Consider the following 27,088-nt stretch of genomic DNA (forward strand, 5'->3'; position numbering starts at 1 on the left):
ATACGTCCACAGTCCTAGCAGCATGAGGATGCTTCTACAGAAAACAAGTCAACAACAACAAAGCCAGCTCAGTTGTTTTGTAGCCTCTGGCAATAAGTGCTGTATATTTATATAAACCTCACAACCAAACCTTTTGAACACTGAACTGCTCTGCAGTGAGAAATCAAGCATCTTTTTCCCGTGTGCAACTGACTCACTAATGTCCATAAGATACAAAATCTGTATCACCCAAACATTCCTTCTCATGGGATATAAATAATAACACCAAAACCAAGCAGCACTGACCAGTAGTGAACAGCAGGTATACAAAACACTCCTAGTCCTCTGAGTTTTATCTCACACCCCAGTCTCCCTGGGTCCTTTCTAATTACCCATCCATGTAACATTCACAATTCCCAAAGCAGAGGCAAAAAAGTAGAATTTAAATCATTAGCTTGACATGAGAACATGAAAACACACAAACGTGGGCCAGCCTGATGCCATTATTTTTTAAAACATCTTGCTAATACAGTGACTGATTCAGAAAAGTGTGTTTTAAAACATTCACGGCAGTCAAGTTGTCTCTTACCTAATACAACCCTTCCTCCTTCCTTCCTGCTGCCTGATGTCTTCCTCTATCATAAGCTGTTCAACTTCGCAGTTCAGAGAGTCATACCTTTATTTATACAAGTTGTTTAAAACAACTACCTCACAAGAAAAGTTCAATTAGAAATACTAAAATCAGATCTACAAGATCAGCGATGTGAATATATGCATAAGTAACTCCCCAGCGGTCATTCCAGCAAAGCCTCTACCTCCACAGAAGCAAAACAAACTGCAAGAACAAAGCTGTAAGACTTTGGAGCAGCTACCATGTAACACTTCATTTAAATTTGTGAGCCCTGCTCTAACTTATGAGGAACAACTTGTACGAAGTAAACAAAAAAGCTGAAGTAAACAAAATCATGCCCTTTACTTTTTGTATAGATCCTCTAGTGCATAGAGCTATACGGCACTAAAATATTTAATTAAAAAACAAAAATTGCCACATAGAAGGACAAATTCCCGAGTAAGTCCTTTGCTTTATTAAATCCTATGATGAGATAATACAAGATGACGTCCTTTCTTCTTTGTATTTCTTAAAACCATTTCGCATGCTTCAGATTGCCCTGTCTGTTGACAGTCACCAAACGCTGTCTGTCCCTCTCCCGCGACAGCCAGCGGCTGTTTCAGGCTGCCGGCCCACGTCCAGCAATGGACAGAAATAGTCCTACAAATATGACACCTGGGACAGCAGTCGCTCAGACAGCGGGTTGCAGGAACCGGCTTTCTTTTGCACTGAACATCAGCTATATTTGGGAGAGTGAGCAGGACGTGAGCCACTGCTGCGGGCGCCGGGCCCCCCCCCGTGACCGCCGCTGCTCCTTCCCGGCCGGCCCCGGGCCCTCCCGGGCTCCGCTCGCCCCAGCAAGGCCGGACGCCAGGTCCCGGTGGTGCCACCCCCGGCCCTGGGCACGTCGGTTGCCGCGGCGGCCGCGCCCCGGGCTCACCGCCGGCCCGGCCGAGCGCCACACCTCCCGCAGTCCCGCTCCCGGAGCCACCTGCCACTGCCGCCGGCTGCCCGACCCGGCCCAGCCCCGCTCCCTCGGGCCCGCCGCAGCGCCGCCGCCCCGCCGGGCACGGACGGCCCGGCCCCCGCCGCGCTCCGCTTCAAAGCGGCCAGGGCCGAGCCGCCGGGCGGGGCGAGCGCGAGCAGGGTCCTGAGGGGGCACGCGCGGGGCTCGCGGGGCCGGGCAGGTGCGGAGGCGCCCCGCTGCCCCCTCGGCCTTGAAACAACGCCACGGCGGCCCGTCTCTCTTTTTTGTAGCCTTTTTACCTTTTTTTATCCATTCGCAGCCACCTTCGCACCAGTGCCGCCTCCCTCCCTTCCCTCACTGACCACCCGGGAGGCTCCCGCAGGGACGCGGCCGCTCCCCGCCCGGCAGCCGCGCGCGGTCCCGCTGCGCTGCGGGACAGTCCAGCGAGGGAGAAGACAAGAATAAAGTTCCGAAGCGCTTCCCTGAGACACTACTCTGCCCGCTGCCCCCCGGCGCTGCCCCGGCAGAGGGCGGCCAAGGACAGCGCCGCTGTGCCCGCCCGACACGCGCCCCGATGGCCCCGGTGCAGCCGCCACGGGCAGAGATACGGGCGGCTGCTCGGAGGTGCCTGGCACCACCGGCCCCGCCGTCGTGCCTGGGCCGCAACAACGCGCCGTTCGCGGCTGCCGCGTGTCGGGACGGCCCGTGGGTGCCGCCAGCAGCTGCTGTGTGAAACACACGCGTAACGTTGCGGAGGTTCCGCTGGGAAGCGCTGCCGCTCTGGCACGGAGAACGGGGTGCTGATCTCCCCCGATGTGCCCGTTCTCCCGGGGATTAGAACACCTGAGAGGGACCCCCGAACGCGGCGCTCCCAGCTCGGACTGCAGCCAGGCGCGCCCGCGTGCAGATATCGCTCACGGGAGGACCCTGCGGTCGCCGACCGGTCGGGAACACACACGGGAGGCATAGCACGGCAGAAAAAGCCGGGCCGAGCCGCAGACCCCAACGCTCACCGTTGTGGGTCGGACCGCCCCGTCCGACCATAGGGGCGGCGGCCTGAGCCGCACGACCGAGAGGGACCGAGAGGGTCCCACTCCCCGGGAGGGTCCCAGTCCCTGCGGCCCCGCGGCCGCTCGTCCCCGCGCGCCGCGGGCCCGAGGGAGCGGTGCGGGCGGGCTCCCCATTGGCCGTTGCTAGGTGACGTGCGCCGCGCCACGTGACGCGTGTTAAATGCCGCGGCGGCGGCGCGCGGCGCGCAGAGCCCGTCCCGCGGGCGCGGCGGGAGCGCGGCTGCACCGCCCCGGCGGAGCGCGGGGAGCGCCGGGCATGGTGGCGCGGCTCTGAGCGCCTCGCCCCCGTGGAGACGGCCCTGGGGCGGTGGCGGCCTGTGCCCCGGCGGGCGGGGGCGCGGGATGACCGGGGTGCTGGAGAGTCTGGTGCCGGACATGCACGCCAGCCAGATCTCCGCTGGCAGCTACCACCAGCACGGCGGCCTGCATAAGCAGCAGGAGTCCCCCACTCTGCCTGTCTCCACGGCCACCGACAGCAGCTACTACACCAACCAGCAGCACGGGGCGGCGGGCGGGTCGCCCTACGGCCCCGTGGCCTCCTACCCCTACGCGGGCGGCGGCGCCGCCCCCTACTCTGCCAAGGCCGCCTACGACGTGGGCTACGCGGGCGCCTACGGCTCCTACGGGCCCTACGGCAGCAGGGCCTCTCCGGCCAACAACGACTCTGGTACGTCCGAACCCCGCGGGAGACACAGCTGAGTGAGCCGCCGGGAGTCTGGCGGTCCCCTCCAGGCCTGGCGAGGAGGCGGTCGGGGCCCGAGAGCCGGGGTGGGCCGGGAGAGCGCTCGTTCTCGGCGGGTCGCCCCGACGGGGCGGGCGGTGATGCCGCGCTGCGGGCGGGCCCCGGGGCGGCGAGGGCGCCTTCCCTTACCGGGGTCGCCGTTTCTGCCGCAGCAGAGAAGGAAGACTGCGAGCCGGAGATCAGGATCGTGAACGGGAAGCCCAAGAAAGTGCGGAAGCCCCGAACCATCTACTCCAGCTTCCAGCTGGCCGCTTTGCAGCGGCGCTTCCAGAAAACCCAGTACCTCGCCCTGCCCGAGAGAGCGGAGCTGGCGGCCTCCCTCGGCCTCACACAGACGCAGGTAGGGCTCTCCCGCCGCGGGGCCACGGGCGCGTCTCGCTCCTCGGTGACCGTTCGCCCTCCGCGGGGGTCTGGGAGGGAGGCCGGCCCACGGCGCCTCGACGGCCCAGGGGCGGGAGTGCGGGCGAAGCGGTAGCGCCGCCGAGGCAGTGCCGGGACTGCTCGGGCCTGCGAAACCTGCGCGTCCCTGCCCCGCCGCTGGCGACCTGGGCGCCGGGACGGCGCCGCAGAGGCTGCGGACGCCTGACCCTCTCTTTCTCCCCAGGTGAAGATCTGGTTTCAGAACCGCCGCTCCAAGTTCAAGAAGATGTGGAAGAGCGGAGAGATCCCAGCGGAGCCGCCTCCCCGCCGCAGTGCTTCGCCGCCGTCCCCCTCCTCGCCCCCCGCCTGGGACTTTGCTCCGCATCCGCGCACGGCGGGCGGCGCCGGCACCACCAGTCCCAGCCCCGCCGCCGCCTTCCTCGGTAGCTACTCGTGGTACCCGCCGGCGCCCGGCGGCCCGGCGCACCTGCCGGCGGCCGCTCCCCTCCCGCAGCCGGCGCAGCCCCCGCACCACCACGGCGGCGGTAGCATCTTCTAGGCGCTGCAGAGACTTGAGTCCCCGGGTCGCGTCCGGCAGCCTCGGGGCACAGAGGTGCCGCCACTGGTGTTTTGGTGAAACCTGGCTCCGGCCGTTCCGGCGGAGAGGAACCGCTCCGTTCCCCGTCCCGCCCCGTTGCCGCCAGCGGCGGACCCCGTGTGCGTTCGGCCCCGTGAGTCCGCCCTCCCGCCACCAAAACAACCACGCTGCGGAATAAGTACCCACGTCCTTCCCTTCGTCCTTCTTCGTCGTCTCCCCCGGCGTTTCATCAAGCCACCGGTGCAGAACTCTGGTTAACTTTATTTTTTATTTTCTTAAAATTGATAGGTGCCTTTGCGGATAACCTCACCTCGATGCTGGGGATTAAAAAATAAAACGATAAAAAAAAGATAAATAATTTTTATATGTAGATTTGAAACAGAAGCCCCCGGTGTTTAAGGTATCCTTTTTAGCCGTGAACGAAATCGTCCGGCGGGGGTGGGAACTGGTCTCAGGCGGCGGTGCCGGCGTGGCTCCCGCCCCTGCGCTGCCTCCGGGCGGGTTTCGTGCCCCGACGGAGCTTCCCCGGGTCGGGCGCCGAGCCGCGGCGAGCCCTCGCCTCCACTACCACCGCCCCGCCGGCAACCTTGCCACTAACCCTTCCCTTGCGCCATTTGATGTCTAGGATCGTGGGGGAAAAAAAAAACAGGGTATTTTTTGTTATTTATTATGGAAAACTTAAACACTCTTTAATGTTTCTTTTACAATCAGCAGAGATTATTTAAATAAATTATTGTTTCCATGGTGCACACGCTGAGTTTATTTGGGGATGGGAGAGGTTGAGGGTGTCGATCCGGACCCGGGCGTTCGCTGCGTCCCCTCCACCCCCTCCCCATTGCAACTGTTGCCGCAAGCGTGCAACTTCCCCCCTTCTTCCCCCTTTTCCCATCTACAATAAAATCTCGCCCCTGCCAGTCTTCTCGGCGAGGCCATGAATCACTCAGCGCTGCCTGCAGCAGCCTAGAGCCGCCCTCCCTCTCCCCTCCCCCGCCTGCTGGCGCCAGTGACATTTCACCCGGGACAGAGTCCTGCCGTTTCCCGGCTTCCCAGACGGTCCGGAGGGGTTTTGGGCAGGGCCGTGTCCAAGGACCTCAGTACTCCTGGAGCTGGTCCCCGGGCGCAGCCCTGCCTCAGAGACATTTCGCTGTGCCCCTCCGGCTGTGGCACCCAGGCCGGCAGCCTGTGTGGGAGCTTTGCTTGAGCCAGAGCTGATGGCTGCCCCCGAGATGCTCTGTGGCTCTTCGAGGGCTGGAGGCACCGACTGGACCTCTCCGAGATGTGCCCCTGGAGGACTGGACCCCTTAGGATGTTCCTCTCTGGGATGCAGCCCCTCAGCCTCCACCCTTCATAGCTCCTCTGGGATGTACCCCACGAGGATAGGATCCCTCCAGGCTTAACTCTTTTTCAGGCAGCACCCCCTCCCAGTTGCACCTTTCTGAGATGTATCCCTCGAGGGGTGGACCCCTCCCTGATGTAGCCCGCTGGAATGCTCCATTCCACTCCATTCCATTCCCTGCACCCCTCTGAGCTGAACCCTCACTTTATGACCTCGGCTGCAGCCTTCGGCGCTGCCGCTTCTAGGGATGCCCACCTTCCAGCTGTGCCCTTCCAAGCTGTAACCCTGAGGGGTGCATTCCTTCGGGCTGCATCCCTAGAGATCCTAGTGCTGGAAGAAGCAAAAACGGGTGGGAGGGGGGGGTCTCCTGCCCTTGTCGCCCCACCATCCTTTGGAGGGGGAGGCAGCGGGAGACAGAGCCGTGAGGAAGATCCCGCTACAGACAAGATGATGAAGAGGCCCAGACTAGCTTGGCCGGGGTAGGGAATGCACAGCTTGGTCCGGGTAGGGAATGCGCAGCCTGGCCGAGACTCTTCCGACAGGCCTTGGCATGAGGAGCTCGGGCGGGGCCGGGGAAGGCGGAGGGGGGCGGCCCCACAGGAGACACGTCGGGAGGAGTGGGGGAGGCGGGAGGGCAGATTGCTCCTGAGAGCCTGGGGAAAGCTTGGGGGCGAGAGGAGGCGGGGGTCGAAGGAGGAGTGAGGAAAAGAGAAGAATGAAGGGGGGGTGTTGGAAGTCGGGTGCAAAGGAAGCGAGAGGAGGGAGCGGGAGACACAAAGGGGGAAGCGGCAGCTGCCCTCCGGTCCCGGCGCTGACCCGGCGGAAGAGAGTCCAGAGCCGCCCCAGGAAGCAGCGGGGCCAGCCGCATCTCCCCCCTCCATCACCCTCCCGCCGGCCGCGGGGAGACCTCAGCCCCGACTCGGGCCGGGGGACAAAGGTTCCCCGCTGGCGTGCGGCGAACCGTCGGGGCGGCGGGCGTGGAGCGGGGCGGCACGCGTGGCGACAGGGGCTGTGTCCCCAGCAGCGCGGTGTTTCCGCGGACCCCGGCAGAGGGAGGAGGGGGGGATGTGTGATACACCCCTTTGGCAGGTGACAAGTTTTGCTAAGCTGATCGTCCGAGATGCACGAGGAGACCGTGGGCGCGGGCTGAGACGGAGACGGTTCCCTTCCCGTTCCCCGCCCCGTCGTTTTTACAGACGCTTTTCTCAGTTAAATAAAGTTCCCCCCAAACACCTGCGCCCAGCGTCTCCAGTCCGATGCAGCAGTGCTGTGCGGTGTGTTGCCTGGCCCCGTGGGGTTGGGCAGGATGTCGACAGCCGCGTGGGGTCCCCGGGACGGGGACCTGCCCAGCGGGGGACGCTTGTCAGCGGTCGGGGAGCAGAGCACACCGCACCCAGGACGGGGGCCTCCGCGCTTTCTTTCTGCTATTTAGTTATTTAGTATTTTATTATTTATTTATTACTATTTATTTGCTGTCTGCTAGCAGCGGTTCTCTCTGGGCTGTATGCACCTGGTGTATGCGATGGGTTTTCCGTGTTTCAGCATCCCCGTATCTCCCTGAGCCCTTCTAGCCTCCTCATTTCGCCCACTGCTCGCATCCTAAATGCAGCTCACACCGTGCTGGGGTCGGCGAAGGCAGGGGCGCGCTGCAGCTCCGCGCGTACCGCAGATGCATACGTATAGATAGGTGCATGTTTGTAATCCGCTTTCTTCTTCCCTTTTCCTGTCCGATAGATGGGACGGGATCTATCTGTCCGATAGATAGGGCAGGCGCTGAGAACCATGAGCCCTCGCACAAGACACAGTGACGCGGGACTCGGCCGCCCGGGGCCGGGCAGAGCCGCGGGGAACAAGATAACCGAGGGGCGACAGCTGCCCCGGCCTCCCCAGCACTCCGGGGAGCGCTGGAGAGCGGGGGAGGGAGCCGGGGGGGGGGGTCGGGACGATTCCACCCCACGTCCCAGCGCCGAGGGCCCCCCCGTCGGGCCCGGGCTCGGCTCCCGGCGGGAGCGGCTGAGCGGGGCCGGTCCCGAGGGGGCGGCCGGGGTAAGTGACAGCTCCGCGGCCAGCCCTGTCCGGGGGGGCGGCCTGGCAGCCGCCCGGGCGAGAGGCACCCCTGCCTCCCCGGTGCACGGGCGGGGCCGGCCGGGCTTGTACCGTTGGGAGGCAATTTACTCATTTGCCCGGTGAAAAGAGAAAGCACGAGAAATTCAATTAAAGCGGCTCTGGCAAAAGGAGTTATTTGAGGCATGAATGTCTCCCCTAAAGCTGAAGCAATCATGTGGCATTAGACACTTCCGGAATCCTATAGCCAACTTGAAAAATCCCAGACCCCTTTTTTCCCTAATTTTTGCTCTGATCTGTAATTTTATCCACATTTGCACTAGTTTGAGCATTCTGGCTCTCCCATCTGAAAGCCTGCAATTACTATATAATTCTTCGCAATTTCACATGTCCTAATATGGACTGTAATTTTTGCGCAAGACAATTTCCTGCTATTTCAAGCATCAACATTGTCAAAGTTGTATGTACATAATAAATGGGAATATCAATGCATAGTTTTTAGCATAACATCTTGACTCCTCGATAATTATATCCGTTCGGAGCCTACGCAGAATTAGCCTGAATTGCATGGTAACTGCTGCTGCTTTAAAATTTTTAAAAATTACTCATAATTTTCCCAAAGATTACCAAGATCTCGAGTGCACAATGTCATCAGCGTAATGAAGAGTAAACATTTATGCTAATAATCTGCAATTTTTTTCATCAGCTATAAAGACAGAGGCTATATAGCAGAAAATTTCAGTCATATTCTGCAAGAGCAGAGCTGCAAAAAGGCTGCTGCGCTCAGAGGCATGTGCATCTCTGGGGGATCTCAATCCACATTTGCACTCTCAGGATATTATTATTGTGCTCGGCTTCATTTTTTTTTTCGCTTTCTTTCTCCCTCCCCTATCCTCTCCCTCTCTCACACACTCTCTCGCTCCTCTAACTTTCGTAGCAAAAAGCCGCGTTCGGTCCTTTGGTTTGTTGTAAAGCAAAGACTTGTGCCCAGAGCCTCAGGGACTGAGGCGGAAGGTAAGGGTGGCGACACAGGCTCCTTTCTCGCGGGGGTAGGTGAGTGCACGGGGCGCGACGTGGATGGATGCCCCGCGCGGGCCGCGAGAGGGGGGAAGCACCGGCGGCGGCTCCACCGGCCCAGTCTCCCTGCAAAACTTCCCGCCGGCGGCACCAGGGCGAGGAAGGGGAGCGGGGACGGCTTGCCGGGCGGCGGGGCTGCCGCGCAGAGCCGCGCCGGGGCATCCCGCGGGTCGTGCCGGGGCATCCCGCGGGCCGAGCCGCGCCAGCCGCGGAGCCAGCGCGGGCAGAGCGGCGCGGGGGCGGCGCGGGGACCCTCCCGCCCGGGGCCGCCGCGGTGCCGGGGCTGCGCCGGGGAGCGCTCGTTTTCGGCGGTGGTTTTGTGGTGCGCGTTTGTCGGTTCCTTGCGGAGGGGTGCGTTACTGCCCGGTCCCCAGCCGGGAGCCGAGAGGGGAAGGCGCCGACGCCCAGGGGACATGGCACTTTTGCACGGGCATGAGAGCGGCGGTGGCGGCGAGAGCGGGGCAGGTGGGCGGCGGCGGGAAGAGCGGAGAGACCGGCGGCTGGGATTTCTTATCCCCCTCTGTCAAACGAAGGGAGCAAATTCGGAATGCAAACGGGCTCTGATATTTGATTTTTTTTCTAGTTTCAGGGACCGCTCTGTGCTCTGCAATTAGATTGACACATGTACAACATCCCCAGCCATTGAAAGGGGTTCGCAGGGACACTCCAAGGGGATTTTTTTTTCCTTTTTCTTTTTGGGTGGAAGATATTAAAGAGGTATCTGTTGTTTGGCAATTTTGCTAAGTCTGTCTTCATTACTTCAACATTGTGCATTTGCTAATTTGGAAGCCCCTTCCTATTGACAGCTCTGCTCCATACACCTGCAAGCAATTTGCAGAGCTCCAATATAGGAGAATTGCAGAGATGGCAGCTCGCACCTATTTTATTTTTTTTTTTCTTCGCTTTTCTCAATGCACAGCAAATTTGGCTTTCAGTGCGTTATCTCTTTTGTTAATGCAAAAAGATTCCCTGGGCGAAAAAATTGCTCATAATTACCAGAGAGATGGGGAAACTGCATTAGAATAAATAAACCTGAAATTACTGTAATTATGTTGTGTTTGATGGGCTCGGCTTGTAATCAAGAAGAGAATACAGTGAAATGATGCTGACCCTCTTGGGTTTGCAGCTGTACGCGCACTTTGGGGTCTTTTTTTGCAGAAAAGAGTCATTTTGATCATCATTAAGCTGTGTGTAACCTATTTCAGAAGTGTTTGAAAATGAGGGGCACTTTTTTTTTTTCCCCAACAAGGAAAAAATATATCCCAAAATTACATTTTGCCATTTACAGACTCATCCATAAGGTTGTGTTTGCCGGGTGACAATTGGTAAAGGTATAATATTCGAAATCAGGACTTAATCATTGTAATGAGGTATTGTTTCAATATAAGCACCTTTGGATTATTCATAGTTTAATTAATATCCTCATTATGAAAATCTTCGAATCAGATATTTGATGAACTACTTGTCAGCAACAAGGCAGAATTAATTAGGCCTGTATTGAGATTAACATTTTCAAATGTACAATTATAATAGCCTCTAACTCAAGACCGCCTCGCTGAGAGAAAACTAATAATTTCTCTATTTAAACTGTTAGCAAGACGTTATTGAATTAGGAGAAGCTAATATATCTTTAAAACGCTCCGAGCTGCTTGACCACCACGTTCCTGTCCGGTTAAAGGCATTTGTGGTCTCCGGCTGAGCCGCCGCGGGAACTGCGCGGATCCTGCGGCGCTGCGGGGACGCGGAGCCTTCCGATTCCGCTCGGGGCTTCGAGCCGATCGGGTCCGGGCTCGAGCCGTGGCACCGCGGGAAATGCAAAGATGGGGAGCGTTTTCCAGGTCGGATCCAACACCCCGCGGGCCACGGCGCCGCGTGTGCGCGCCAGGGCGGGTGCTGCGCTGCCGCGCATCGGCTGCGCTCCGGCCCCGCGCAGTGGGGAGTGGGTACGTCTTTCGGGGTGGGTGAGCATCGCCCGCGGGGCTGCACGGCCGATCCGCCGCGGAACCTGCGCGCAGAGACGCGCACGGCCAGCCGGCCCGGCCCGGCCGCTCCCGGTTCCCTCCGCTCCGCAGCGCTTTGCTGACCCCAGCAGCGGCCCGGGCTGAGCCCGGCGCGGGGTGAGCGCGGCGACAGCGGCACGGCCTCGCCGCCGACGGGATAGGCAGCTGGCTCGGCTGTCGGGACGGGGGGCCGAAGCTGTCCCGGCCTGTCTGCATCCCTCTCCCGTCCCAGGAACTGTTCCCGGATCCCCCTCGGCCCGGAGTAATCCCTGGCTGAGGGTCCCGCAGCCCATCACGGCGGCCGCCGCCGCCTAACTCGGTCTGGTGGGGCGCAAGGGGACACGCTGCCCTGTCCGGGGCGCGTCGACCCACTTACTCTGTGTCGCCTCCCGGTTACGGCCACCGCCGTCCCGCCGCGGAGCGCGGAGCCTGGCCCAGGCCCCGCTCCCGGCTGCGCTACGAGACAAGGGAGCACGAGTGTCTCTTTTTCCAAACCATAATTTTACTGTCTCAAAGAAACTTTATAACTTATGTACAAAGATTTGTGTGGGTTTTTTCCATTTCCTCCCCCAGATACAAAGCAATAAGTTAACATTCTCAATATAAAACTAAACTTTGACATATAGAACACTAAACACAGCCGAGCTCAGTTTATCACATCTTCCGACTTTCACAAGTAAAATGTCAAGATCTCAGTACACAAAGCATCATGTTTTACAGCCACACGAAACAGAACAGAAATAATAATTAAAAAAGGCTAAATTTGTGCAACATGTTTACAGAACAATAATAATAATAATAATAATAATAATAAAGAATAAAATATGTACAGCGAGTAGCTCCTGCACGTCGGTTTGTGCATTTCGACTTTGGGCCGGCTTTGCGCGGGGAGGCCGCGCCGGGACTGTGCGGGTGCGCTTGCCCACCCTCCCGGCGGGTCCCCCCCGTCGCCGCCGCCCTCGGGGCTCTCGTTCCGTCCTCCGCGCCTTGCTTCACCTCAGCAAAGCGCTCGGCAGCTGCTGCGATTCCACTTCAGAGTACCAAATAATGTGCATTTATTTCCTTTGTTAAATACGCGAGAAATGCAAATCATTCAGACCAAACCTCTCCACACCAGCGAAGTATAAAAGTTATTGTCAAAGTTAAAATCGCATCCTTCCCTCGTGGTGATTTATTCGAGGAGGGGCGGGGGGAACGGGACGACGGACCGTCTGTGGTTTCGTTTAAATTGTGCGTCCGAGCAGTGCACTCAGCAAGCTGAGTTTGTTTCTAGCACTCTCATAGTGGTAATTTAAATCAATAAATAAAACCCCTGTCTTCCCCTTTTAACAACAACAAAAAATATACAGATGGATAGTGAAAGGTACAGAAAATGTCGAGGGAAAGAAGCTCTGGTAAATTGTACAGCTTCCTTCCCCCTTGCAATTGAAGAGACCGTCAGATCGGGGTAGTAAATAAATGACCTACATTTCAACAGACACAGACAGACAGACAGGACAGAGGAGAGGGCTTTCCCCCCCCCCAACATCTTTTTCTGATTGTCCCACAAAGCCGCGGCCGGCGCTCGCTCTGCTCCCAGGCTGTTGTGCGGTGCTCGGGGCCGCTCCGTCAGCTGTCAGCGGTGGGAACCGGCCCGCATCACATCTGTGCTCTCCTGCACCGAGCTACCGTGCAGCGTCCTAATGGCTGGATGGGCAAGAGACCTCCTGTTTGTTTGTTTGCTTGGGTTTCTTTTGTATTTTTTTTCATCTCTCTCTCTCTTCCCCCCTCTTTTAGATTTTTTCCCCTTTCCTTTTATTTTACTTAATTTTTTTTTCCGTGATAATTTTATTTCTTTTTGGGACGGATAGTGCTTGCATTAGGGGAAAAAGTATTTATAATCACATCAGTTGCGGCTGCTGCATAGCTTCTTGGTGGGCCGAAGGATACCACGACGTGTAGCTGGGGATATAGGTGCCCGGGGTCCCCGACGAGGCCTTACCGGAGGCGGAGGTGGTATTCCACACTGGGGGCACGGGTGGCGAGCTGCCCGAGAGAGCCCTGCCGTTGGTCAAGGCGCTGCTCTCCAGGGTGGCCCCTCCTTGCTTCATCAGCTTCTTGAATTTGGAACGCTTGTTCTGAAACCAAATCTTCACCTGCGAACGGGAATGGGGCAGGGCTCAGCATCCCTCGGTATGGTCCAGCATTCCCCCATCCCTCTGGGATCCGACGGATCCCCGCAACCAGCGGCCCCCCAGCTTCTCTCCCTTATTCCCCCCGTGGCTGTTGTGTTATTTTGTGATGGCAAACCACCCAATAAGACATCCTCGCCAACCCCAGCGGGCCCCGCGGGGGCCTCCGCGCACCGGGTGCGCCTCCGCGGCGGGACAGGCGTCGCGCCGGGCCCCGTTGCCCGCGGCTGTGACCCGTCTGCATTACGCGTGGGGTCTCCCACGCCGGCTGTGGGGACAGGGAGGGAACACGGGAGAAGGCCCGGCTTAGTCGGCGCTGTACCTGGGTCTGGGTGAGTCCCAGAGATGCTGCGAGCTCGGCTCTTTCAGGGAGAGCCAGGTACTGAGTCTGCTGGAACCTCCTGTTCAAAGCCTGTAGCTGCAAACTGGAGTAAATAGTCCTGGGTTTGCGGATTTTTTTCCCTTTCCCATTAAAGCGAACTTCCCCTCCTTCTACCACAGTGCTTTTCTCCGATTCGGCCCCTATGAACAACAAACGATGCAGAATAAATAATAATAATAGCAGCAATAGCAATAATAGCAGTAACAGTAATAGCAGCAGCAGCAACAATAACAGCAACAACATCAACAATAACAATAATGAGAAGGAAGAAAAGTGAAGCTCGAGTAACGCTAACAAAGGCTCCGGGCGATTATGGCAGCCCAGGCTTCTTCCCAGAGAAAGTTTGCTATTTTTACAGGCTGCAGTTTAGGTTTAATTACCCTTAATTGCATACATTGTTTATAGCACTACGCAATAAATAATTACGAAGACTAATACGTGCACATCTGGGTTGGTTTCTTTTCCAGCCAGGCATTGTGTACTCTGTGTATTGGTCCCCTGTGATCCTCAGCTTCTCTTGACTAATATTTTGTAATTTAATTTATTTTTTTCCCCCACAGATTTTTTTTTTTTTTTTTAATACAAGCACCCTTCCTCCCTCCTTGCTTTCCCTCCCCCCTTCCCCTCTCCCCAAAGCCGAGTGCACCTACCTGTCTCCTCTAACCGGGTCTGAGTCAGGCTGGAGCTGTTGGGGTAGGACTGCACTGAACTGATGTAGGGGTTGGTCGAGTGGCTGCTGACCGAGTTCACATAGGGGTAGCCCAGCGGTCGGGAGAAGGACGAAGCTGTGCTGTACGAGCTGTCAGGCTGAGAGTGGCCCGCGGAGTGTAAACAGTGCATGGAATAGTGTCCGTGGGACATGGGAGAAGGAGACATTTGCTGGCTGGGCGGCCCAAACTCCATAAAGACAGCCTTCCCTGAGACGGGGCTATTTAGACTCTCTGGCATGGTGGTCATGGTCATTTCTTGTCGCTTGGTCTGTGTGTGTGTTCTCTCTTCAGCTTGCCTTTTTGGGGTCTGTTGTGTTTCTCAGGACAGGAAAGAACCCAATTTAAGCGGAACAGGGTTTTTCACTTTCCATTCATAAGAAAATGGAGTTTGTCTCTTTGAAAAGTCTAAGCATGATGCTGTAGATCTACACAAACTCGCCTAAAAGCTTTGACTCAGCCAAGTCTATGAATATTCATGAGACGGCGGAGCTGATTGGTCCGCCGTCTTGCATAATCGCTTTGGATTGGTCCCTGGCGCTCGGGGCTCGGCCGGACCGCGGTGAGCGCGGAGCGCGGGTCTGGCGGCGCGTCCCCGAGCGCGGCCGCCCGACGGCACCGAGCCCCGCGCCCGCCCGGACCCGGGCGACGAGCCGCCAGGGACCCGCTCCATCGCCGGCCGCCCGCTCCCGGCCGCCCGCTCCCGAGGGCGCCGGTCCGGAGCTCGGCGGAAGGCAGCGCAACCCCCTCCACCCTTCCCCGCCCCTCGCCGCGCAGGCGGCGCGGAGGGGCAGCGGCCGCGCTCCGCCGGCGCCGCCGGGCTGCGGGGGTTCCGCCGCTCCTGCCCCTCTCCGGCGGGACCCGCGGACAAAGCGAGTGGCCCCCGCCCGCCCGGCCGGACACGCTCCGCGGGCGCTCAGGGGCTTCTCGGCCCCGGCCCGCGGGTCCCAGCGCCGCCCGCACCTCCGGATCGCGCCGCCTGGCTCCTGTCATTATTGTTTTAAAGGAAAAAAAAACAATCTAACCAAACAAAATCGCCGTAAAAGGGGCCAACGGCGCGTTTGAGCTTAAAATGAAAACTTCCGCACGCGTGAGAGGTAAATGAGGTGGGACTTGGGAGATCCTCCCCAGAAAGCCCACGATGAATCCCAAATTACTTTGCTAGATAATTAGAAAGTGTTGATAATTATTTCTTTCATAATTCTGCGGTGTGACTGTAACAGGAAAATGATCTTGTGAAAGTTCACACGTGCAGATGTATTAGTTACTGATTCATTTGATTAAATGCTAGTCTCAAGTGCTCTGATCCACAGCTGAAGGCGGCCCCATTAGCATAACACTGATGTTTAATTTTCATACGCATAATTAGCCATATATTTAACACTAATAGCAACATGCAGCCTTCCAGCATTAAACAGCCTGGGATTTGATCTGGCCTGGGCTGAACTTTCCCGGTTACACCTAGGCTGTCTAGGGTGCGCAGTTATCACGGCACCACATCTATGTAATCAAGCGCATTTTGGCAAAGGGAGAACACCAATAAAAGTGAACATTCAAAACAAATCGCGGCGTTGATGTCGTTAGAGGTATTAGCGCCGGCAGCGGGGCTGGGGCACCCCCAGCAGCGCCCGCACGGTGTTCAGACTCCTCCGGGCAGCGACGCTCCGTGAAGCAGTCGGCTCCTGACTGTGCAAAGCTGGCACAACCGAGCCCCTCTGTTCCTGACTTTCCCCCCCCCCCTTTCATTAGTGGCTCTGTCGGTTTTAATTGCTCGTCTCCTAATGCTTCTCTTACTTCCTCTTTCCCTCCATTTTTTTGTTTAATGTTTTATTTTTTTGCTTTGCTCGCCATACGCAAAGTTCATTCTCACAAACTCTCCGAGGCTTGGCGCGAAACGGGCAATGGCGGTGTGTCCCCACACACACGGTGTCCCCTGGCAGCCGGCTCTGCCCCCCAGCCATGTAAGTGACGCCCCGAGGCGGGTTTGGGCGCTTGCCCGAGGAGGGGACGGGGCGCCCGGGCAGCTCCGGCACCTTCGCCGGCCTCAGCCCGACGGCTCCAGGGAGGGGAGGCTGCTCCGTGTCCGCAGGGTCTGCCGTCACCTCCTCCGGCCGGCCAGGCGCAGGCAGTCCCGAGGCGAACCACAATCCCGCCGGCCCCGCCAAAACCGCGCGGACCGGTCGGTGGGGCTCTGCTCACACCCATGCTCCGGAGCGGGGCCGCTGCCCCTCCGCGCATCGCCGGCCTCGGGCAGCGCGGCTTCAGCGGGCGCGGAGGGGCCGCGGGACGCCCTGACCCGCGATTGCCACATCGGGGCTCTCACCGTGCTGGCCCGGCAAGACTTCCTGCGTGACGGGTCTGTGCGAGGCGCCGGCTGTCCCCACACAGCCGACACATCTCTTTAGTCTCGTTCATAATTAGGATTACAAACGTGTGCCATCAATGCCTCCGCCTGGCCGCCACCGCTCTGCAGCCGACGGTAAAACCTGCAGTCCCCCCAGAGTTACCTGAGGGACTCTGGGGTGAACAGCGATTACCAGGAACTGCCAGCGGTCCCCTTATGCTGGGCTGAAGGAGGATCCCCCTCCCGGCTGCCCCGTTCCCGTCTCACCCCACGCCGCGGTAAGCGCAGGACAGGAGGCAGAGGGGCAGACGATGGTGAGAAGCTTGGCACCTGTGGTGCCATCCAGGTGCTCCGGGCTTGGCCAAAATCCACGGGAGGCGTCCCTGGAGTGCCTCTGGGATGCGCGGGACACAAGCTGCCCCCAGTGCCCCACGGAGGGGGAAACGCGACGGAATGTAAGCGAACAAAATACATCCCCCTCCGGGCAGTGCCGAGGGTCGCTTGTGCTGTTTAATCTCTGTGTGTTTGTAAACTTGGCTGCATCATTTGTTTTGCAGGTTTTATGGCCTTTCATGCTCCTCTTGGGGAGGACAACGCTGAGCGGCTGCCCTGCAGCGTTAGCTGTGTTCAGGGAGGGGGGTCCCCGCTTTTTGAAAAGGTGCTGTTAGAAACTATTAGAGCTGAGAGCTCGCTGTACTTGAGTGAAAGCAAACAGCCGTGTAAAGCTGTAAGAAAGAGGCTTACTTCTGCCCGGGACCACTGAGGGAGCCGGTGCTGAGCTGCCCTGGTTGCCTGAATGTGCTGAGGCCAGCCCTCAGCACAGGACCGCATCCCCTTGCAATGGGGAGCAAATTATTTGTACCAAACCGCACTGCTGCTGCCTTGGGCTTGGGAAACTTCTGGAAGTCATTTATCTCCAAACACTATCCTGCATTTCATAGGACCAGGTCCTGCTCTCATAGCCTCCAAGTTCCAATGCCAGACCCATCTGGCCTGACAGGGTGGTCAGCAACTGCCTAAATTGCAAATCAAACCCTGCACCCCCCGCAGGCCCAGGACAGGACCACAGAGAGCATGGGGTCGAGAGAGACCCGCATCTCCTCTGTTTCCATAAAATGCTTAAACTGCAGAGTGCCTTTCCCTTAATTGACGTGGGCACCGCAGAGCAGTGATTACCCCAAACCAGCTAATTCTTCAAGCAGGGCAATTATTGATCCCCAGAGAGGTGTGCTTCGCATCTCATTTTTAATCATTTTTTTGTGCTGTGTAAAAAGAGGCAAGAAGGGGGGGATTGCTGCTGGGAAGGATGCGGGGAAGAGGCTGCTGCCTCCGCCTGACACCCTCATGAAACTTTTTTCCGTCTTAGTAGAAGTTACAGTCTGGGAAACAGCACTGTGCTAATCGCAGTGAAGACAAATTGACTCCACAACTCAGCTATAAATGGAAAATACTATGTTTCTCTGTCCTCTCAGCTGCACAAAGACTGTGTCATCTGATACCTGTTTGTCCCACATAGGATTTGGAAGGGAGAGGACCCGCTCTCTGTCCTTCACTCCAAATAACACAAACCTTTGCACTTGCAGACTGTGCATGGCTGCTGCAAGGGTCACAAACAAGCCAAAGGACTTTTATTAAATACTCACCAGGTAACACACGAAAGGACTATGTCCAGAGCTGACCCCTCAAGCTGCTTTTTCTGTCCCCTGCAGTGACTCACACAGCACCCATACCCCAGAGAAATTACAGAAACCTCTTCTCTGTCCTGAGTGAAACTGGAAATCCCAGAAGTACAGCAAGTCCCTCCGCTCCTTGCTCCGTCTTTAGGTTTCTTCCACCAGTCTAGTGAGGATTTCTGCTCCTTCTGAGGTAATCACAATGGTATGTTCAAATTGTGCTGATCTGAAATGCACATTTAGCAGTTATTATGGGGCAAACACATCCACCACGCATGAAAACTCATCCGTTTGGGTTTTTTTTGTCTGTCAGTGATGAGTTCCATGGCTTAGGAAATAACAAAAAATAAAATCAGGCACCTTTTATTGTCTACAGAAATTGCCGTCCATTTATCCTTCAGAATCTTAAATTCGGGGGATCCTTCCATTATTATTGGCTCTGCAGCAAGAAAAACAAAATGTATTCTAAAGTTAGTTGCACTCCTGCGTGGATTGTGAAACAAGCAAGAAAGGAGGGCGGATGTCCCAGCAGGTAGCTCCCCGTCCACACAGGTCCTGTCCTCTCTAGGCCGGGGAGGCCACACTTAAATGTGAACTAAAAAGGAAGATGAAATATCAAGGTAGGAAGTTGCCCATTCCCTTTTGTAAAAGCAGGGAATTTTAATCAAGCTTTAATTAAGACCCCGTGGATAATAACCAAAGCACCAACCACATTTATAAACAGCAGATAGTTTTAAATATTTGAATTTTTTAAACAGGCTTAAAATGTTCATTAAATCAGCAAAACAACAATTTTCTTATTTCCCTCTAATTGCCGTACCATTTAGCCACACAGTGAGAAAGAGGGTTTTTCCCCCAGCAGCTTTCCACGATTGGAAGTGAGCACCATCAGTCTGCGGGGCGAGGCTCCGGCTGGTTACCGCCGCCGCAGTCCCCAAACCCAACAGCAGCTCTGGCAGGCAGCGAATGACTAAGTGCCACCAGGCTGCTCAGCTTCGGGGACATGATCAAATCCTTCTCACCCTCCTCAACTCAAGTGTACTGGCAGAGTCTCTGCCTTGCCAAAAATACGTGTCAAGTATTAGTAAGATTTGTAAAAAACATTTCATTTTTTTAAATCTTGCAATTTGAAAGCTGTTTCACCCACATGGTCCCTTAGTTATAATTTAAAAAAAATTATATTTTAGTCTGCTTCCTAAGGGGTCAGTGTCGCCAACATCCTCCTGTCTGCACAGCTATTTCTATATCCTAATAGAGAAATTTAACGGATCTGGGCTACTCCCTGTGTGCTTTTTAACAGAAAACCATAGCAGAGAGTTACTAACCTATTGTGAACGCCATCCCCTCTTCCATTAACAAATCGCTGTCATTTGCTACAAAAGAAAATAAAAACGTGTTTATGGATCTTGGCTCTTTTTTTTTTTTTCTTCTAATAGGAAAGGCAACGAGCACTTTGTTTAAACCCCCTTTTGGTTCGCAGGTACTGTGCACGCCGGGCCCTGCTATGAGGCCAGAGCACCCACCAAAAGCGATCCCACCCCTGCCGCGGCGGGATCTCCCCGACGGCGGCTCCGTCCAGGCCGGGGGCTTTAATTTTCAGCAGACATTTTTCTTTGCCCCGTGACAAACTTCGCGGGCGTGGTTCGGGAGCGGGCGGGATGCGGGGCCGCGGGACACGGCGGTCACCGCCCGCAGCGGGGCGGGGAAGGCGCTCCGCGGGGCTCGGCTGCCCTGACAACTCCGTTAACGAGCGATTTGTCCTCAAAAATACTCTCAGAAAACAAGGCCGGGGATGCCCTCCAGCTTCCCAGCGAGGAAAGCTCCCCCCCGGCAATCCCCTGCCCTCCTGAGCCGGCAGAGTGCGTGGGTGTGTGGGGGCTCTGCTCGCTTTACCGCCCTCCCTCTCCCTCTCCCGGAGCCCCCTCACCGCCGGCGGCGGAGCGGCGCGGGGGGAGGCGGGTCTGGCTGCGGGGGCCGCTTACCGTGGTGCCACACCTCGGGGTGCCCGTGGAAGTACGACCCGATGCCGTGGCCGACGAAAAAGGGGCAGACCTGGAAGCCACCTCGCCGCGCCACAGAGCTGCGGGGGCAAAAATGACACGGTGAGGGTGCGTGCCCCGACCACCACCTCTTGCTAGACGGTCCCAGCCCTCGCCACTGCATTGCCACCGACACTGGGTCACCACTTCACACCCGCTCCGAAAGACAGCGGCCACTGGAGCAAACACCGGTGAGCCATTGTTAGGTTTCACAGTTAACACTCCTGGTAGCAGAGACTGGTAGCAGAGGCTGGTAGCTCCTGTCCCAGCCCTGCTGTCTAAGCAAGATGGCAGCGTATCGTCTCCCTGTCTTATGGAAGACAATCTTTTCCACAAGCACACTGGGAACTAATTTTAACATGGCACAGCACAGCTAAAGTTGCCAAGTTGGGCAGCCAAGGGCCCAGTACACCACTAAACCTCAGCCTCTACCAAGTCCTCCTGAAGTGCAGATCCAGTGCTTGCACTGGGTTTCCTGAAGAGAGGAGGCTCTTGCTGCCAACAGAGCCCTACTGCTTCATTTTACAATACTGCAAACATTCAGTATGAAAATGTATTGAAAGTCCAGCAAATATGTTCACACTAAATAACAATGTGTTTCTAATGAATTTATCTTACAGTATTTCAGTTCTGCCTGGGAGATCTGCCCTGCCTGTCATGGCCTGCCTCAGGGAGTAGCATCTCTGAGAGCTGCCTGCAGGGCCATGGGTGGCCACTGATCCCTACCCAAGTTGAGAAAACAAATTCCTATCTCAGTTCCTAAAAACTGGAGGACTGGAGGTATATGGGGTATCCTCTGGCTGCTGGGCCACCCCATGTCTACAGGCTTCACTCTCAGGCTCTGCCTGTACTCTAGCAGTGGTGGAGGGAGTGATTTGAGGCAGCTTGGACAGGAGGGCTGCCCACATACAAACCAGAAAAATATAGAGATTTGGGAAGACCTAGAGATGGATTGGAAGTGATCATCCCCACACTGTTTCTAAAATCAAACAGGAGCAAAAGACAGGAAGGCACTTAGCCTGAAGAGATTTCACTAACATGAAAAGCTTCATTTTTTTTTATTTTGAATCAAGGTAGGCACTAAGAACTTCAGGTTTGCCTATATTTACACCCTAACAAATGCTCTCTGAGAGTTTCACTACAGGTGAAAAAGTTAAGAAACTCAAATAAAGGTGTAAGCTCTTACAGAAATTAAAGCATGTTAAACCCCACCGGGTAGCTCTTATTCAGGTGCAAAGTGGCCTCAGCTTGCTGTACAAAGTAATCCCTTTGCACACCAGGCTTCACAGACCCTGCAGTGCTGGTTCCAGTGCCCATGGGTCATAGTCCCAGAATTTAATGCCATTGCAATTGAGGAACATGCTGCTCCACTACAGTGAAATGGCAATGACAGAGTAGAGCTGGGTCAATGGTTAATAATGCTGCAGTGTTCAGACCTTAGAGCATGTTTTAACAGGGTTTGTATATTAGCTTTTACCTACCCATTGCTCTGATACAAAGACTCACCACATTTCTTCATTAACTTTGGAGAAGAATGGAAATTTCAGGTGTAGCAGCCCCCAAAGTCCAAAGTTCTAGGCAAAGAGGGTTACCAATAAAGCTAGAAATTCGGGCTTCATTTGTTTGTTTTCAAAGTTCAGGCTTTTACCTTATACATCATTTATGTTGGAAAAAATCATGAAGGATTATGCAGCAAAAAGTCCTACTAGAGATGGAAAGTACTTTTCTTCCCTGCCTTTCTATCACATCCACCACATCTGGGTCAGAGACTTGGCCTGCTGGCTATGACGATGCCAAAGGTCAAGCAAGAAGTACAGGGAATAGCAATGAGTTAGAAAGCCAGATTCCTCAGAAACATACACAAAACGAATGGAAGATCTCCAGTGACCAAGAGCAATGCAAATGATGATTCCCATATGGGTGAAGTGATTCTCTAAAGCGAGATGGGGAAAAGACATCCATGCAATGTGTGACAAAGTTTTATTTCACCTTCTTCTGCAAGTCTTGTTTCAAAAACAGAAACAATTCTAATAACTATTCAGCTTTGCTGATGTCCTTACATGGCATCCCTGAAAGAACGCAGTCATTTTTTGAGATGTTTTGTATTATTAGAGATTTTTTCTCCCAGCAAAATCCATCTTCTGTAGGAAAACAGAAAGCTTTTTTTTTTTCTGTGCAGCTATTTTTCTGAGCACCATGACTACATACTCTCCACTGGGCAGGAGAAGCTCTTGCCCCAGCACTCAGCTGCTGTCAAGGAGGGTAGCAGCAGCAGCAGCTGCATGCTGGGCAGCAGGCACATGAGCGCCGGGCACACAGAAGGCAGCGTGAAGACAGTATCCTGTCCTCATGCAGTGAAAGAAGTGGTTCTCATGCATTTCAGTGGTGAATTCTGCCACTTTCTTGCCAAACAGCTTGAAAACAATTCTGTTGGCATCAGTACTTCAGTGGTTACTGTCTGTGATCAAAACAGGGGATCCTGGAACTCACAGGGCTTTGACATCTGCACTGACAGACACCCATGCCCCTCCTCCTTCCCTCTTAAAAATGTCTACACACAGAGCCTTGGTATTCTTTACATAAAATGTAACGTGGTCAATAAACCTGAAGTGTCACACAGAAAACCTGCGGAGGAAACAAGCTGCAGGTATGAAACTCAGCCGCTTTCAATCTGGTTTTAGTATTTGCATGTCTTTCAAAAGGACCTATGGGGAATTTCTCTCCATAGCTACTAGCTTTACTTTGGAGTATTTAAAAAAACCCAGTGAGCTCTCACCTGCTTGTGGAGTTACAGTAAAAAGCCAAAGCTGCTAATCCAAGCTACAACTTGCAAAGGTAACACTGTAAATGTGCGTGTTGGCTGTAACTTTGAAACAGCTCTGAGAGGAACTGAACTGTTGGTCTTGGTTAGCCTCTCTGGTCTCCAGGATTCCCAGGCTGTGGAATCTGATTAAAAAATCAGGATGACATGGAATGGAGCATTTTTGCACACATTTGCCATTTGCTGCTGACAACATTTCAATATTTTGGTTGAGCACTCTCCAGTTCAGGATCTATCAGGGGTGGCTGTTTAAGGTTGTATCCAGTTTTCCTGAAAGACAACCTTACAAGATTGCAGCCCCAACTTCATCAGATGCTTCTTGCAGACAGGCAGTTTATGCTTAGGCAGCTGGAGGAGCCCTGGTTGCAAGTGGGAAAGCAGCAAAGGCAGGAGACAGAAGTTGGCATAGCTGAGCTGGGCTGCCTGGCATCTGCTGTGGCAAAAGATGTGCCAGTCTGCCACTTCCCCTTGTCCATGGGGTATGCATTTCCAGAGCAAAGGCTGGGGCAGCAGAGCCACACCACACAGACAGCATGAAGAGAAAAAAAGAAGTTTCTTCATAATAATCATTGTTAAAAATACCTATTGACAACATTTATCATCACAGACATTATTCTTTGAGCCACGTTGCATGCTTGGGCAGAGGTGAATTGGGCAGGATTAAAAGCTCAATCATTTAGTGAGCCCAGTACTTGATTTTATGTTTTGTTGCCATGTGTTCCAGCCCAGTGGCTGCGGAGTCAAGAGTGCCTGCAGTGCTGCTCTTCTTTTGCTTGCGGCAAAGCCAGGCAAAGTGTCTGGCACTGGGATGGATCAGCAGTGGCCAAGCCGGTAAAGGAACATCACTAAGGGCCAGACTATCCACCTAAACACATTGTCAGAGCCTCTCCTGTGGTGGTATCGTGCTTCTGAGAGCAGAGACAGGAGAGACAGGTATCAGTTGCCATCTGAGCATCCTCTTCCCATGTTGCCAGACAACAGCTAATTCTCTGAAAGGAGGGATAAGTGTGGAGACAGGCATTGCTGTCCTGTCAGCAGCCTAACAGAAACTGCCACAAAGCAGGAACAGGCAAGACCAACTCTACAAAGCTCTCCCCAGTACTCAAGCTTCCCCTGAAAGGAGCTCTTGGGTGATAAATCCCTGCTGTTAAGAAGCTGAAAAGCAGGTTGAAAGAATTTCCTTAGGTGGCTGCCCTGTGCAGATAGCCTCCAGAAGCATCTAAAGGAGCATTTTCTTTTCCTTTTACCAAATCTTGTCACCTTTTCTTCAAGGTAGGTCTGGTCTAGTATTCTTAGCACTCACTGAAGACAAAAAAGTGACACAAATCCTATTTTCAGCACTGATAGCAACTGCTTCTCTGGGCTCTCTGGTGGCACAATGGAAGAAAGAATTTGACTGTTCAGACAAGATGGCACAGACTGCTTTGCTACCCAGGATGAGCATCCCGGTGAACTGATTCTCAGCCAGGAATGCTTCTCCCACAGAGCCAGCTTCTCTCCTCAGGGATGAAACTTTATCAAAACCAGTCCTGCAGAGCAGCATGACATGAATGGCTGAAGTTGCTAAACCAATCTGTCTTACAATTCTTGTCAGTGAACACACTTGAGAAACACATAACAGCCCTACAATAATTGTGTTCTTATGTAGGGATCTGATTTTTTTTTTTAATTACAAGTAATCACGTTTTTCTTAGATATATTGTTAGCAGAATGGCCACTGAATGTCATATTTGCTTTTTAAAAAAAATGTACTGAAAGCAACATCAGCCTAAACTATATTTACTGGTGATAAAAATATCTATTTTGAATAGTACCGTAGTGTCTAATTTGAGAAATTATGAAATTCTACAGGAAAAATATTCAAGTGTTTTCTTCTTAAATAGTAATCCTAGACTGAGGGAATGCACAGGTTCAGGGATTCCCTATAATGACAATAAATGTTGAGGTATAATTAGTAATATTTTTGAAAGCCAACAATTGTTTTTTGAAAGAAAGGTACATTTTAGTTTCAAACTAGAACACAAATTACTGTATTTTTCTTACAATAGTGCTGAACTTTTATTTGAGGTTCTCTGTTTCTGAAAGCAGACATGATGGATTGAAATAAAAGATAATTTATTGCAATGCTTACTTTCAAGTGGAGAGAGAAGCAGTGTAATTGTAATTTACAGTAGCTGTCAAGGAAAATCTATCACAGATGACATTAAAATGACTTATTTTGCCTGAGCCACTTATTGTTTAAATGTGCATAATCTGATAGAAACAGATTTTTTTAAAATCTGCTTTATATTGTTCTAAATTAATATCAAAACATATACTTAGGAGTTAAACATTTTAAACCATTTATTAATACTTTCAACGCTACTATTTTTTGTAGGAGTTGGAAATTGCTTTATTTAACATCATGTTTAAGTTTTTTAGCTCTCTACACTCATAAGACTTTCATGGACCTAAACTCACTGTCTAAAAAGAGATTTCAAACTAGATTTATTTATATCTGAAACAGAAATGTCAGAAGTGGTAGAAGGAAATGGACCATAGGGCCCAATTCCATTTCCACTGGAGCTGACCAACAGTTCTGACACCCCTTTCAATGGGAGTTAGCAAAGACCCAAATTTAAGCAAAGTAACTTCCATGCAATCTTTTATTGCAACTTGTAGCCGATGGGAGAAGGAACTGCTATCAAGGAAGTATTCAGTGTCAGCTACTGAGCTTCCATAACAAAGACTGTGTTTGAATACTGACTGCAAACTTACCTCTGAGATATAATTATTCTCAAACCTAATTGTAGAAAGAAAATATTCTGATTATTTGCGTGTAAGATGGATTCTGCATATCACTTGAGCACCTTTATAGAAATACTGGTGAAAGAAACTTAGACACATTTCCATTCTGATGGACCTAAATGTTTTCAGTTTGTAGGTGCTTGTTCTCAGGTATTATATCTAACTCTTCTGAAACTTCAGATTTTGATGTATAAACGTATGTATTATACATTATATGTCTGTCTGCAAGCAAATGCTGAATGACAAATAATCTGAAACACACAGTTTCACCAAGTCAAGGTGATCCTTCAGCAGAGGCAGTGTTAAAGTAGTTCTAAGCAAATCAGCACATTTAAATCGTCAACATGGTAAAATCTTGAGAAATAAAGTTAATGACCTGCTATTTCACATATAGTTTTGAATAGTTACGAGCTTTGATTAATCTGCTTTTCAGAGGGGGCGCTGACTATATATTTACACTTTGCAAGCAAACTGACCTCCGTACCAACAGAGCAAAAATCCAATGTCACATTCAACTCTGTTCTTTTTATTTCTTCTTCCCTTTTTTTTTTTTTAATACAGCTAAAATTAATGTAGTGAATCCGTAATGAAATGCATTATCCTGCATGGAGATTTATCAGATTTTCCAACTGAATGCCGTGCTTTACTAGCACTAGCTGGAGTTCACCTGCATGTTGGTGTGGCGTGTGGCTCTTTTTTGTAAAGAGTTAAGTTGAACACAAAAAAAGGGAACAAAGGTCAGCACCCAGCCGCCACTTGAATGTGAGATTTTTCTTTTTATTCCCCTTGATGTATACTAGGCTCTGTGTTATTAGTCTTAATGATGGAAAATTGTAGTGTTGATACAAATCTTTTTTTCAAAGTAGTAGGCGGGAGCTCCATTTGTTAGTAAGTTTTTTTGTGACTAAAAGCCATGGACAGTACATTTATGTAGCAGTAAAAGGCCTAGATGCTCTTTCCATAGCAGAGCTAATTATTCCTACTGTGACCTTACTGATCTACCCTGTTCCTAGTACATCTCATCTGCACGCCTGTTCCTCTGTGTAGATGGTGTCAGAGAATATGAAAAACCCTATAATGAAACCATTTTCATGATGGAGAAAGGCTACTGGAGTTGCACTTGCTACAAAGAGGCTCAATTATATGAGTAATTGTGATAATTTTCTACATTCATAGCCTTCAATGGGGAAAAAAGAATGAGAGCCACAAAGGAAAATTACTTTAACAAGAAAGTACAGAGAGTAAAAATGGAAGAAGAGACAAAAAGGGGGAAAAAAATAACCAGAAAAAAAGTTTAAAAAATAGATCTGGAGGGAGGAATAGCAAGACAGGGAGAACAACAGAAATGCTCAAAAAGCCTA

General features: G+C 53.1%; 3 protein-coding genes across 7 annotated transcripts in view; 1 reads left to right on the forward strand and 2 right to left on the reverse strand.

The window, feature by feature from the left end:
- The first annotated feature begins 2,823 nt into the window (after positions 1-2,823).
- On the forward strand, positions 2,824-5,073 carry DLX2 (distal-less homeobox 2). 2 transcript variants are annotated; one of them, XM_064660843.1, is made up of 3 exons: positions 2,824-3,293; positions 3,524-3,708; positions 3,973-5,073. In XM_064660843.1, the coding sequence occupies exons 1-3, from the start codon at positions 2,969-2,971 to the stop codon at positions 4,285-4,287; spliced, it is 825 nt and encodes a 274-aa protein (XP_064516913.1). In that variant the 5' UTR covers positions 2,824-2,968; the 3' UTR covers positions 4,288-5,073. The 2 variants fall into 2 exon arrangements, with proteins under 2 accessions (XP_064516913.1, XP_064516912.1); XM_064660842.1 differs by having other exon boundaries at positions 2,826-3,293; positions 3,521-3,708.
- A 6,212-nt stretch (positions 5,074-11,285) lies between these two features.
- Positions 11,286-14,593, reverse strand: DLX1 (distal-less homeobox 1). 2 transcript variants are annotated; one of them, XM_064660851.1, is made up of 4 exons: positions 14,007-14,593; positions 13,297-13,496; positions 12,785-12,938; positions 11,286-12,489 (listed from the first exon to the last, which is right to left on the reverse strand). In XM_064660851.1, the coding sequence occupies exons 1-4, from the start codon at positions 14,317-14,319 to the stop codon at positions 12,419-12,421; spliced, it is 738 nt and encodes a 245-aa protein (XP_064516921.1). In that variant the 5' UTR covers positions 14,320-14,593; the 3' UTR covers positions 11,286-12,418. The 2 variants fall into 2 exon arrangements, with proteins under 2 accessions (XP_064516921.1, XP_064516919.1); XM_064660849.1 differs by having other exon boundaries at positions 11,286-12,938; positions 14,007-14,579.
- A 3,420-nt stretch (positions 14,594-18,013) lies between these two features.
- Positions 18,014-27,088, reverse strand: part of METAP1D (methionyl aminopeptidase type 1D, mitochondrial) — a 45,512-nt gene continuing 36,437 nt past the window's right edge. For 2 of the 3 annotated variants that reach the window (XM_064660846.1, XM_064660847.1), the window contains exons 7-10: positions 20,063-20,160; positions 19,406-19,453; positions 18,441-18,519; positions 18,014-18,306 (exon numbers count right to left, since the gene is read on the reverse strand). In XM_064660846.1, coding sequence (XP_064516916.1) covers positions 18,228-18,306; positions 18,441-18,519; positions 19,406-19,453; positions 20,063-20,160 — 304 coding nt within the window. In that variant the 3' untranslated portion in view covers positions 18,014-18,227. The remainder of the gene's footprint in view (positions 18,307-18,440; positions 18,520-19,405; positions 19,454-20,062; positions 20,161-27,088) is intronic. The other variant, XM_064660848.1, reaches the window with a different exon arrangement.

Source organism: Pseudopipra pipra, chromosome 7 (genome assembly GCF_036250125.1).
Source record: "Pseudopipra pipra isolate bDixPip1 chromosome 7, bDixPip1.hap1, whole genome shotgun sequence".
Lineage (NCBI taxonomy): Eukaryota > Metazoa > Chordata > Aves > Passeriformes > Pipridae > Pseudopipra > Pseudopipra pipra.